The sequence below is a fragment of the Magnolia sinica genome, chromosome 7 (genome assembly GCF_029962835.1).
Source record: "Magnolia sinica isolate HGM2019 chromosome 7, MsV1, whole genome shotgun sequence".
NCBI lineage: Eukaryota > Viridiplantae > Streptophyta > Magnoliopsida > Magnoliales > Magnoliaceae > Magnolia > Magnolia sinica.
In genome coordinates, this window is record NC_080579.1 from 83,250,194 (window position 1) to 83,261,663 (window position 11,470).

At 41.7% G+C, this 11,470-nt stretch overlaps 1 protein-coding gene across 1 annotated transcript; it reads right to left on the bottom strand.

Moving 5' to 3' along the window:
* Positions 1-498: 498 nt before the first annotated feature.
* On the bottom strand, positions 499-6,214 carry LOC131251559 (glutamine synthetase nodule isozyme-like). The gene is made up of 12 exons (XM_058252316.1): positions 6,118-6,214; positions 5,871-5,974; positions 5,714-5,762; positions 5,519-5,625; positions 4,442-4,529; positions 3,198-3,326; positions 3,025-3,099; positions 2,394-2,447; positions 2,247-2,284; positions 1,585-1,744; positions 1,426-1,486; positions 499-850 (listed from the first exon to the last, which is right to left on the bottom strand). Exons 1-12 carry the CDS (start codon positions 6,139-6,141, stop codon positions 756-758), a joined length of 984 nt encoding a protein of 327 aa, XP_058108299.1. The 5' UTR covers positions 6,142-6,214; the 3' UTR covers positions 499-755.
* Between the last annotated feature and the right edge of the window lie 5,256 nt (positions 6,215-11,470).

The window sequence follows — 11,470 nt, forward strand, 5'->3', positions numbered from 1 at the left end:
TCCAATGACTATTGTTTTCCTTTGCTGTGATCCACCTGAGATTTACATCCCTATCATTTTCGGGATCAAGACTAAAATGATCTGTAAAAATGGATGAACGGAACACATACATCATGGTGGGGCCCACATAGCACCGACCACCAGCCACCGGGCTGGTGGCAGGGGGGAGTAGCCAATCCGTATACTATTTTGCCAAGCAGATGGAGACCGCAGTACAATAAAGACTCGGGTTTGGCTGAAAAATGTAGTTTAGGCACCTAATGTTTCTTTTTAGGTGCCATCCAAACGGGCCTTTAAAAAATGGCTACATATGGCTTGGGCCACCACAGCTCCTGGAATTTCCAAAAATCATGAAATCATACTCTTGCAGACATGAAAGAGCTCTTTCTTTCCACTTAATCTGATTCGCTCATGAAGACGAGGTGGGCCCCAGATCAGACAGTGATGAAGATTCAACAACGTTTGTTTTTTTTTTTTTTTTTTCCCATTCAAAAAAAGGAAACTTTGAAGACTTTGAATTTATTAGCTGTTACTAATGTGTTATTCAACATAAGGCATTCTCTCACCTGCCTCTCTACAACCTCAAAAAAACAAAAGGACAAGGAAGACTAGTAAAAACACACTACGTGCACCACATGCAATTTTTCAATGAGAATAGATGATTAGAGATCCTAAATGCATTTGGAAGATCTCAAACCAATGGAAATTCGGGCCCCACGAAGAATGGGGATGTGGCCAATCTACCCATGTTTAGCTTATGTTGGCTTCCACAGGATCGTCGTTTCTGCGATCATGGAAGTGACCACATAGGGATCCATGTTCGAGGCGGGCCTCCTGTCCTCAAAATAGCCTGCAAGATCATCACAACATGTTTAGTCCCTTCATCATAAGACCGAATCATTTTAGGCCGATTGATGAATTGAATTTGAAAGATAAAAGGTCTACTACACTGATATGGGCTTTCCACCATTTCTTAGATGGCAACAACTCATCTGCAGCGCACATGCATACATGTAATATGAAATCCAGGCCATCCAAATCATTGACCCAAATGGGAGAATTGACTAATGACCCTTTGATTGTTTTAATGAAATGGATGGCCAAAGAAGAAAATACAGCAACAGTTCAAATTAAAACAAAATGGACCAGAGACAGAATACATCCTGAAGATCCATCCATGGTGAGGGCAAGCAATCCAAATGATGGTGCCATTTTGGATGGAATATATCCCGAAGATTGCATTTATTCGATTGTCGACAACAGCTGATATGGGATGGTTAAGATTGTCCAATTAAGAAATAGAAAAAACAGTTCAAGAGAAACTGATCAGCCATCCAAAATGGCGGAATTTGGAAAACATACCCAAATGGCGGAATTTGGAAAACAGCAAAGGAGATGATGATTAAAGCTTAAAAGAACCCTTACCTTTGCCAGCTTTCTCTGTGTCTCGACCGACTCGAATGGAAGCACCACGGTTAGCAACTCCCTGCACAAATCACAGTAAGCAAAACGAAAAATGAATATGCGTTTTCCAGACATTGGTATTTAGAACATGTATTGGATTAAATGAAGTGGAAGGGATACCCATAAGAAAGTATTGATATCAGCAGTCTCATGCCGTCCAGTGAGACGCCGTTCGTTGCCTTCGCCATAGGCAGCAATGTGTTCCTTGTGCTTCAGCCCAAGCTTTTCAATTGCCTTCTTGATAACTTCATAACCACCATCTTCTCTCATCGACTTGGTGCTGAAACCCCAAAAAAAAAAAGAAAAAAAGAAAAACAAGACTCACTCCAAATAAGTTCAAATTGTTCCAAATCAGTTGAAAATAAGTATATGATCAAGGATAGTGTTTGTGGGTGGCATTTGGTAGGTACGTGTGGGGACCATGGCTGTTAGTCAAGACAATTGATCTGATAGGCCCCATTATGGATGGAAGATAGCCCATGCCCCAAAAATCCACCCAACAAAACAATCCTAACCCCTTCAATCTGCAGGCCTGTAAACAGGCAGGTAAGTAAAATTATTCCACATTGGGTGGAGAAAAAGGCCAACGATTAAATGGCTATGATCCTCCAATCTAGAAATTTTTTGGGACCATCCTCCATCCATGGTAAGGTCCATCAAATCAAAGGTCTGGAATTGGATCATAAAGATACTAAAAAAGAGAAGGATTTCTTGGTGTTGCTACCAAGAAACATGGAATGAATGGAATCCTCTTCTCATTCCACATAAAACAACTATATTACCTGTAATTCGTATGAGCGCCAGCTCCATTCCAATCTCCCTGGCGACAACAAACACAATATGAATGGAATCAAAATACAAAGAGAACCACAACAAGTTGTAAAACAATGGAAAAAAAAAAGATAGGTGGCATCCAAAAATAAATTTACCTGGATAGGCTTCGGGTCAAATGAGAGAACAACGCCAGCAATCTCTGTAATCCTCTGTTTACATAGCAAAGAGAACAATCTTACGACTAGTTTTACGAAATGTAGAATCATACATATAATTAGATTCTTTTAAAATAAGCAAGACATTCTATGTAATTCCCCTTTTCAGCCCTATATATATCAAAATTAAGGTCTCCACAGCAGCCATGGACTGTAATTCTCTGTTTACATAGCAAAGAGAACATATGAATCATACATATACTATGATTCTTTTAAAAATTTCACACAAGCAACATTCCATCTTATAGGAATCATACATACAGTAGGAATCCCATAACAGGTTGTAGGAATCATATGTCTGGTACAATTCCTTTTGAGACTAATTTTAGAAAATGGAGACGGGAAACATACAAATAGTAGGAATGCCTGTCTGTTTTTTTAGAATTACACCATAACTACATTCAAATGAATAATTATTACTTGTGCAGGACCAAACCCGGAAACAATGGGCCACCCCATGAATTGTGTGGTTGCCGAACCATATGACAAATGGGAATGGGACTACCACACATGGGAATCTCGTATTAGATAGTAAAAGAATCAGGTTGCCATGTGGGCATCTGCAATTTACCTCAAGAATGTAGCAAGCGACCCATAGTTCATCACCGGCAGAGATACCGACGGCGGGGCCGACTTGGAATTCCCACTGCATGAGGAGCAAAGTTCAAGAACTGCATCGAATAATGAAGAGATGCAAGCAGACCAAATCTGTTAAAGAAAAGGATGGGTGAAATGGATTCTCACCTGGCCTGGCATGACTTCTCCATTTATGCCGCTGATGTTGATTCCTGCGTAAAGACAGGCCTTGTAGTGGGAATCCACTACGTCACGGCCGAATGCTTTGTCAGCACCAGCACCACAGTAGTATGGGCCCTGACCAATATTCACATAATTGCGTAGATTAATCAGACATCCGCGAAAGAGAAAAATCATTTCTTGTTAGAGATGACCTTGTCCAAAGAACAAATAGAAGGGGTGAAAAAAATCATGATTAGAAAGAGAACATCACACAATGATATACAAACAAGCGGAGTTCTAGCACGGATCCAGCTTTCAGTGACCCAGATCATCCACCTGGTGGACCCCACAGTGGATGGGAAATATCTTATTTTTAACCATGCATTTAAGGCCGACAATCAGATGGCTAGAATTGTCCAACAGGGGTGTCATTTGCAGCGAGCATCACCCACCAAAGGTTGCCCTCAACAAATGAACAGCCTTGATCTCCAAAAAAAGGTGTCCCACTCATACCAAAACTAACAAAAATATTGGGTCTTTTAGTCAACACATTGTTTGATAACCAGGAATTCTAACTCAGCTCGGTTGACCAATGAGTCAAGACTCAAACGAGTCGACCTGGTGACTCGCCCGAATCTCATAAATTTGACCAGGTTGGTCATATGTTTAATTTAATTTTTTTTAAGGATAGATTTACAAATAACATATCATTTGATATTCATGTATTCAAAATACTAATTAATAGCATACATTATTTTTTAAAAATTGGAAATAAAAAGGAGTAGAATCTAAGCAAGCATATTAATTGATAAGGAATTGCTATTAAAACCAAATTTCTAAAAATTACTAAGAAAAACAAAGAAAATCAGTTCATTAACAGCAAGTAATGTTGTTGATTTAGCAACTTTTCACAAAGGATCAACTTGGACCAAGTTTTATGACTTGCTGGCTCGGCTGACTCAACATAAAACTTGGCTGAGTTGACTAAAACTCAGTAAGTTATGAACAGGAATGATCCATATCATGAATCGGCCAGTTTTTCTACCGATCCGAGTTAACTCATACGAGCCACTGGTTGACTCACCGAGTTTTCAAACACCGAGTCAACATATCAAGAGATGGGAGACTCCAAGAAGAGACAATACCCATAAAAACAAAGAGCATGGCAAAAGATAACTAAATAAACATATAGAAAATATTCAAGGAAATTGAAATTCATATGTTTGAAGGGATGAAAGGGTATGGTGTACCTGAGGACCAGGGTAACCTCCCACAGGCCATCCTATGGGCCATCTAACATCTTTCTTAAGAAGGGTATACTCTTGCTCTATTCCATACCTGATTTCCAAAAATAAAAAATCATTTCATTTGATAAAAACACAATATAGAGAAGATAGCAAACAGGAAAACAAGGGAAATGATATTTACATCCCCATCTTTTTATGCATAAGCTCCCTTTTGTCACTTCTCTTGGGACTAATCTAAGAGAACTGATCACATACAGGTAATGGTGCAATAACTTGCAATACCGCACGATCTCTCATTTACGGCATCCATACATGAAAATGGTAGGCCCCACCATTAGGGGGGCGGAGGGGCCGACCAGATGAGTGGAACATCCTGATTTTTGTCTCAGGTGATCTTTCCTGGATACTACAAGTTGTGGTCCTTGCCTATATGTGATCTATAGTAGAAAAGAAGGGAGTGTGCATCAATAGGTGTAGCCCTATCAGGAAGATCACATACATCCAATAACAACCAATAACATGAATGATCACATACATCCAGTCCACACAAAAAAGGTGGCCCCATCTTCATCACTCAGTGTAGAAACCATGCTGATCCACTAATCAAGTGGGCCACACTTGTACCCTGGATCAGATTGGGAACCGTTCATCGATTTGTTGGTATTGGCCCCCTACCGAGGAGATCAGCCTGATCATGATCTTTAGGATAGGGCCCACCTCTTACAATAGATGGGATGAACTTAGCATTCCATGATTGTATGTGAACATTCCTCAAACAACAACAACGACAACCATAGCAAGCAAGATTTTGTAAGTGATCAAATGGACTTGCTTCCATGATCCACTATGATTCAGCCCCACGATTGCACCGTTGTATAAAAGTCATGATCTTATGTTATCATTCCTCAAACAACAACGACAACTATAAGTGTTCTTGTAAGTGGTAGAATGACCTTGCTTCCATGATCCAATATGATTCAGCACCCGTTGCACCGATATACAAAAATTAACTAAATATAACAAAAACTAAAATAAAATAAAAGGGAATAATAGAACATTAAATATAGAAAGGAACATTACCATGGAACGTCAGCCAGAACATCAGGATGGCTGAAAATCTTCGCAGCATTGTGTCTTTTGTTCATTGGAATCGGCTCTCCAGCAGGTGTGTAAGCATCACACATCACCTAAAAAAAAACCATATAAATAAATAAATAAAATAGTATTATATTATTAATAATTATTAATTTTGATTAAAAAAAGAAAAAAAATTACAAGGATATTGTTGCCTCTCCTAAATGGGTCCTTGAAAATGGCCTGAGGACTGTTCATTAAAAAAACAAAAACAAAAAGATAAGTAAAAATATTCATTAAAAATGCAAAAAAATTTAAAATTTTTTTTTTTTTAAAATAAAACTAAAATAAAACTTACTATAGTATAACTTCACTATCTTCTCCGGGAGCTTGACCAGTGCTGGAACCGTCGTAATTCCACTTGGGAAGCTTCTGAGGATTTGCAACCAGCCCCGGAAGCGTCTGTTCCAATCAAGAAAACCCAAAATAAATAAATAAATAAAACAGAAAATGAAAATACCCAATAACTAAAACCAATCAAAATCCAATAAATCAATCCAACATTAAAAACCCAATTCAAAACAATTTTAAAATTAAAAAAATACCCTTGCTTTGCTTCTGAGGTTCATACCAGATCCTCCAATCCTATTCAAGAACACATATTAACAAAATATATTTGAAAATGAGAGATTGGAAAAACAAATATATTGGAAAAACTGGTACACTCCACGTATCATTGCCCTCATCTGGTTGCGATGCCAAGGCCCCTCAACGTGCGAGGCTAGGACCCCGTGATCCTTGATTCCATCGGGTTCCCCATTCCTGATTTCAAGCACATGGGGAGTGCTGAGAAGAGGGATCGCTCGCGGTCACTACAGGGAGGCTCGTCACCTCAGCATAGGCCGACAGCTCGGACACAGTGTCTCATTCCACCATACCCGACTCTCGAGTCAGTGGATCGGTTTCAAATGGTTATCAATAGGCTTCAAGGGTTGAAGGGTGTTCCAGGTTCCATACAGGTGTGAGCAGACAAGGTTAACAAACATGGTTGGTTAATAAGTGGATCAGACCATACAAATTTATGCGAGTACGTGACGGACATCATCGGGTACAAGCGACCCATGTAGTCCAACTATTATCACCCGTTCGCATCTGCCCAAATCCGTTGGTTCAGCCTCAGGATAGTCCTACCAACGGGACCACCTTCTCTCACCTCAGTTTCCTAACCAACATAGGGATTTAATGGTATTCAATAGCACTTCAACAAGTTAGGAAATATCATCTTATATAAGTGATGTCGTGTAATCACGCATTAAACATATAAATTCAGAATTTGCTATAAATGTAAACTACTAACAATATTATGAAATAAATGTGCATGTGTGTTGTGTGGGTTAATGAGGAAGCCGAGAATTTCATATATCTCATAGTACAAAAATGCACAAGGGTTAATGCATCATACATGCTATAAGGAAACATTGTACAAGAATCAAATAAGACATGAACATGCAATCATCAAATTCATACCTAATCATGTGAGAGACAACAAATATTCCATAACCATTCCATGTTGATTGAAAGGATTAGAGGTGTGGTCTTTCCTATGTTTTCTCTAGATTATCCAAATACATCACCCACGCATTCATAATCATTAGATTCATACTAAAATTGGTGCTAGGCCACTTAAAAGTAATAGTCCACACCTTTAAGAAGGAATCTCCGATTTTGAGCTCCTAGGGTTAGGTTTTTAGAGAAAATTGTTAAAAGACCTAAACAAACATACAAGCTTATGAGATTTGGGATAAACAACTATTGAAACCCTAAATTATATTTGAAATTCAACACTTACCTCCAACCATTATCGGGAAAGCTCCAACGACGACTCCAGCTACGGTAAGGCGGCTAAAGAGGGGATGAGAGGGCGGAGGTGCACCAACACCCACACCCCAAGGTCTTTCTCTTCTCCTTTCTCCTCTTTTTCTTCTCCCTTTCTCCCTTTTTTTCTCTTGCTCTAGGGCATGAAATTCGTATAGGAGGAGGGGGTGCCCAAATAAGGCCTTTATATAGTGCCAGATTTGGTGTAAATGGCCCTAAGGGTTGGGTTTTTACTATACTAGCCCTATGGGAGGATTTTTCTAGCCTCTAGGGCCCACTACATGGTGTACATATTGATATACACCATAGGATAGTTAGCTCTAATGATGATCTACGTATAGACATGTTCGGCCCGCCATTTGGACGCGTCGATCGACAGATATGGTTAGAAGTCTATTCAATGTCTACCGATGGTCGATTGGTGCCACGGCTATACGAATATGAGTAGAAAAATATCCTTACTCCACGTGTGAAGTTTGGTCGTAAACCGATGGTCCGAAATCATCAACTTTGCATAAGAGTGGACGACCCAATTCACTTAAGTTTCAGCTTCTTCCTTTAAGGTATTTACACTTCTCATGCACTTATCCTTTGACTCAAGTTGAGTGGTTCTGGACAGTACCCAGGTCTGACTCTCACGCTGGACGTCGAGCCCAGTAAAACAGATATTATTCTATAGTTTTGAAATTAGTGGCCCACCAACGAGCAGTGTACAGCTTGTTCGAAAAATCGGGGCATTTCTGAAATGAATTAAGTATTGAGATTTCTCGTGGGCAATGTGTAAGACCTGTATCCTAGTCCGTACTGTTCTGTCGAATCCCGCGATCCTTCCCGTCGAGTTCCGGCAACCTGCGATCAGTAATCGACATTTGCGATCGACCCTAAGTCGTATGCTGTAGATTTGAGTCAGCTTAATTCAAGACTTGTACCAGTGCGACCGCACCATCGCTGCAGTTTCGACGCCGCGTCTCTCGCACCGATCCGATACCCTGACAGGAAGATGTGATCCGGCATTTATTTCGAAGAAAATGCCGCGCATTTGTAATCCCAAGAGAATCTTTACAACATGTCAAATCAATTTCATCCATCACCTCATGTCAAGTACAAGAGCACCCATGCTTTCTTTCTTCATAAGTTAAGCAACCACCAAAGTCAACCCATCACTCACCTCACCCATCACTCATCTCACATCACTCACCTCACATCCATCACTCTCTCTCCCTTACAACCCTCTCTCTCTCTCTCTCCTTTCTCAACACTAAATTCCAAGCCAAGAAAGGAAGTGCACGTCCAAGCTTCTCCATGTGAGAGAAATGTGATTTTGGTGGCCTACTCTCCCATTTCCAAAAAACCCATCATCCTAGCCATTCACTTCTCATCTTCCACCATCAAAGTGAAGCTTAAGGAGATCGGCATTCCAACAGACCAAGAAGATCGATCGGTGGGTGCCTTATAGGATAGGTTTTTTTATATTTTTATGATGGGACAAGTGAGGCCTACCGATTGATGGTATGGATCTCACTTTGGACCCTTAATGTGGCCGATGGACCACTTTGATCCTCATGATCATTCCATGATGGGGCCATTCTCCATGGACCCCATCATGATGTTTATTTTCCATGTATGGATAGGGTCATCTAGACCTTACATTTGGGTGGAGAAGGATCTCCACCGTTGATCTTTAATTTGGTGGGCCCACATGCAATGGGACCCACTTGATGTATGATTAGATGTTTAAAACGGAGGGCCCATAGTATCGGGGTCCCTCCATCACGCGTGTCCCACTCTCTTTTTCTCTCTCTCCCTCTCTTGTTATTTATGTATTTTGTGTATGATGGAATGGCCATATGGCCCACCCGAATGGACCCCACCATGAAGCATGGTTTGGACCTAATCCATTTGTGGGTGAGACCCACCTTGCATGTGTATGTGATCCACACCACCCCACCATATGGTGGCCCGCCTAAGTAGGGCCCACTTCAATGCATGTGTTATGTCAAAACCGTCCAGCGTCCAGGGACGCTGGACATGAATTAAAACACAAATATTGGCTTGTTTTTCAAGCCTTTGGAAAGGGGTCACTCATATAGGCCCCACCTGGATGTATAAGATCAATCCACACCGTCCATCCCTTTGCTCAATTTTTTTTTGGAGTTGAACCGAAAAACGGAGCCAATCTGAGATTCTGGCGGGCCATTGCTTAACAAACAGTGATCTCCACCGTTTAAAGTTCCCCGAATTTTTCTACATGCTGAAACAGGCCCAATATTGGGCTTGATGAACTTGTTATGGACTATGAAATCTAATGGTTAGAGTGGATTACCTTGAAGCGGGCCCCACACGTGAAAAACCACAGAAATACAGGTTTTACAAAAAAAAAATAAAATAAGGGGCAGCGCCTGCTGCCCCTGACATAGTAGCAGCACGCTGCTGTGTTTTGACGGTCGGCCAGCAGGACCCACTGCTCCAGCCATTCATATGGTGGGCCCTCAGGGTAGTGGACCACCCTCCAAAATTCAGGTCCATCCAAGACTCAGGTGGCCCACATTATAGGAAACAGTGTGAATTGAACTCTACCATTGAAACCCCTTTTGGGTCCACAGAAGTTTTGGATCAAGATGAAATTTGTTTTTACTCTTCATCTAGGTCTGCGTGACCTTATGGATAGAATGGATGGCATATAAGCATTATGGTGGGCCCCACGTGGGACCCACAATGATGCATGTGTTTTATTGGTACCGTCCACAGGCAGTGGACGGTTGGAGCCCACAGTGATGTATGTGTTTCATGGACGGTGGCACCCGCCATGATCTATATGTTCTATCTGCACCGTCCACCCTGGACGGTGGGACCCACCCCTACAGCTGCCTTGTGTGTGCGTGCGCGCGCGCGCGTGTGTGTGTGTGTGTATTACATTGTATATCTATTATATTTTATAATATACCTGATGGTGGGCCTTCATGTGGACCCCCCCCCCCCCCCCCCACCATGATGCATGTGCTGCATCCAAGCTGTCCAATCATTTTGAAAGCCCATTTTAGGCTTGAGAGTAAATATAAGATAGATCTGTAATTCAAATGGACCCCACCTTGGTATATATCTAGGGCCCATATGATTAGGTCCATTTGGTGTGCATAAGGCCCATATGATTAGGCCCATTTGGTATGCATAAGGCCCATGAGATTAGGCCCATTTTGATGCATTCAAAGGCCCATGGGATATGGCCCGTTGCAATGTACATAAGGCCCATTGATGCGGCCCACTTGATTTATATAAGGCCCATATAAGGCGGCCCACTTGATGTATCTAAGGCCTATGGGTCGAGGCCCAATGGGATGTCCTTAGGGTCCATTGCAATGTGTGATTTCCTCCATGGTTGTGTAATGATGTTTTACGGCGGGCCATGCCTTGGGAGCAATGTTGGTTTGACGTCCACATTGTAAGAATAATGTTAGTTTAATGTCCGCATTATAAATCTCCCTAGGGCCCATTGATAGACTCGTACTTGTTATGTGTAGGCCGTCTAGGTCCATCTACGTTGAAAGGATAGTTCGTTACTTTATAACATGCTTAGTATAATTCCATTATTCATGCCCATACGCATCATATGTATGCTTGATATGAGGAATGTTTGATCATCGCATAAGCCGTTGGGCTGAGACATTTACGGGACTCCTTATGAGACGGAGTGTCCCACATGAGCGCATGGTACGCGCGAGACTACTGCATGATTGCACGGTGTGACTCATGCATCTCGCATACGTGTGACTTGATCACTGCACGCCCTAGTGACATCAGGGTCGTGGCTCCACAGACACATCGTGGATGGCCATATCGGATACCGGAAATACTTGGTTCTAGCACTGTGGGCACTTAGGATGTTCTTGGGTGAAAGTCCCAGAACCTTTTTGGTACCAGGAGCTGCTCCAACGTCTAGACTGAGTAAATACACGAGCGCCCGAGTGCCGAATACCAGTAGGTCGCGTCTCCCACTGTGTCGTGGTCGGTTGGAAGGGGGTGTGGCCTTATCCACTCGAGTGAGAGGGCTATAAGCTAGGCTGAGTTTGACCAGCTCGCAAATGA

What these genes read in the sequence shown, in the direction of transcription:
- LOC131251559 (XM_058252316.1), bottom strand. Translation starts at nt 6,141, where the DNA reads ATGAACCTCAGAAGCAAAGCAAGG. An exon ending in GTTCTGGCTGACGTTCCATG is followed by an intron (nt 4,530 to 5,518) that starts GTAATGTTCCTT and finishes TTTGGAAATCAG; the next exon opens with GTATGGAATAGAGCAAGAGT. An exon ending in CACAGAGAAAGCTGGCAAAG is followed by an intron (nt 851 to 1,425) that starts GTAAGGGTTCTT and finishes ATGATCTTGCAG; the next exon opens with GCTATTTTGAGGACAGGAGG.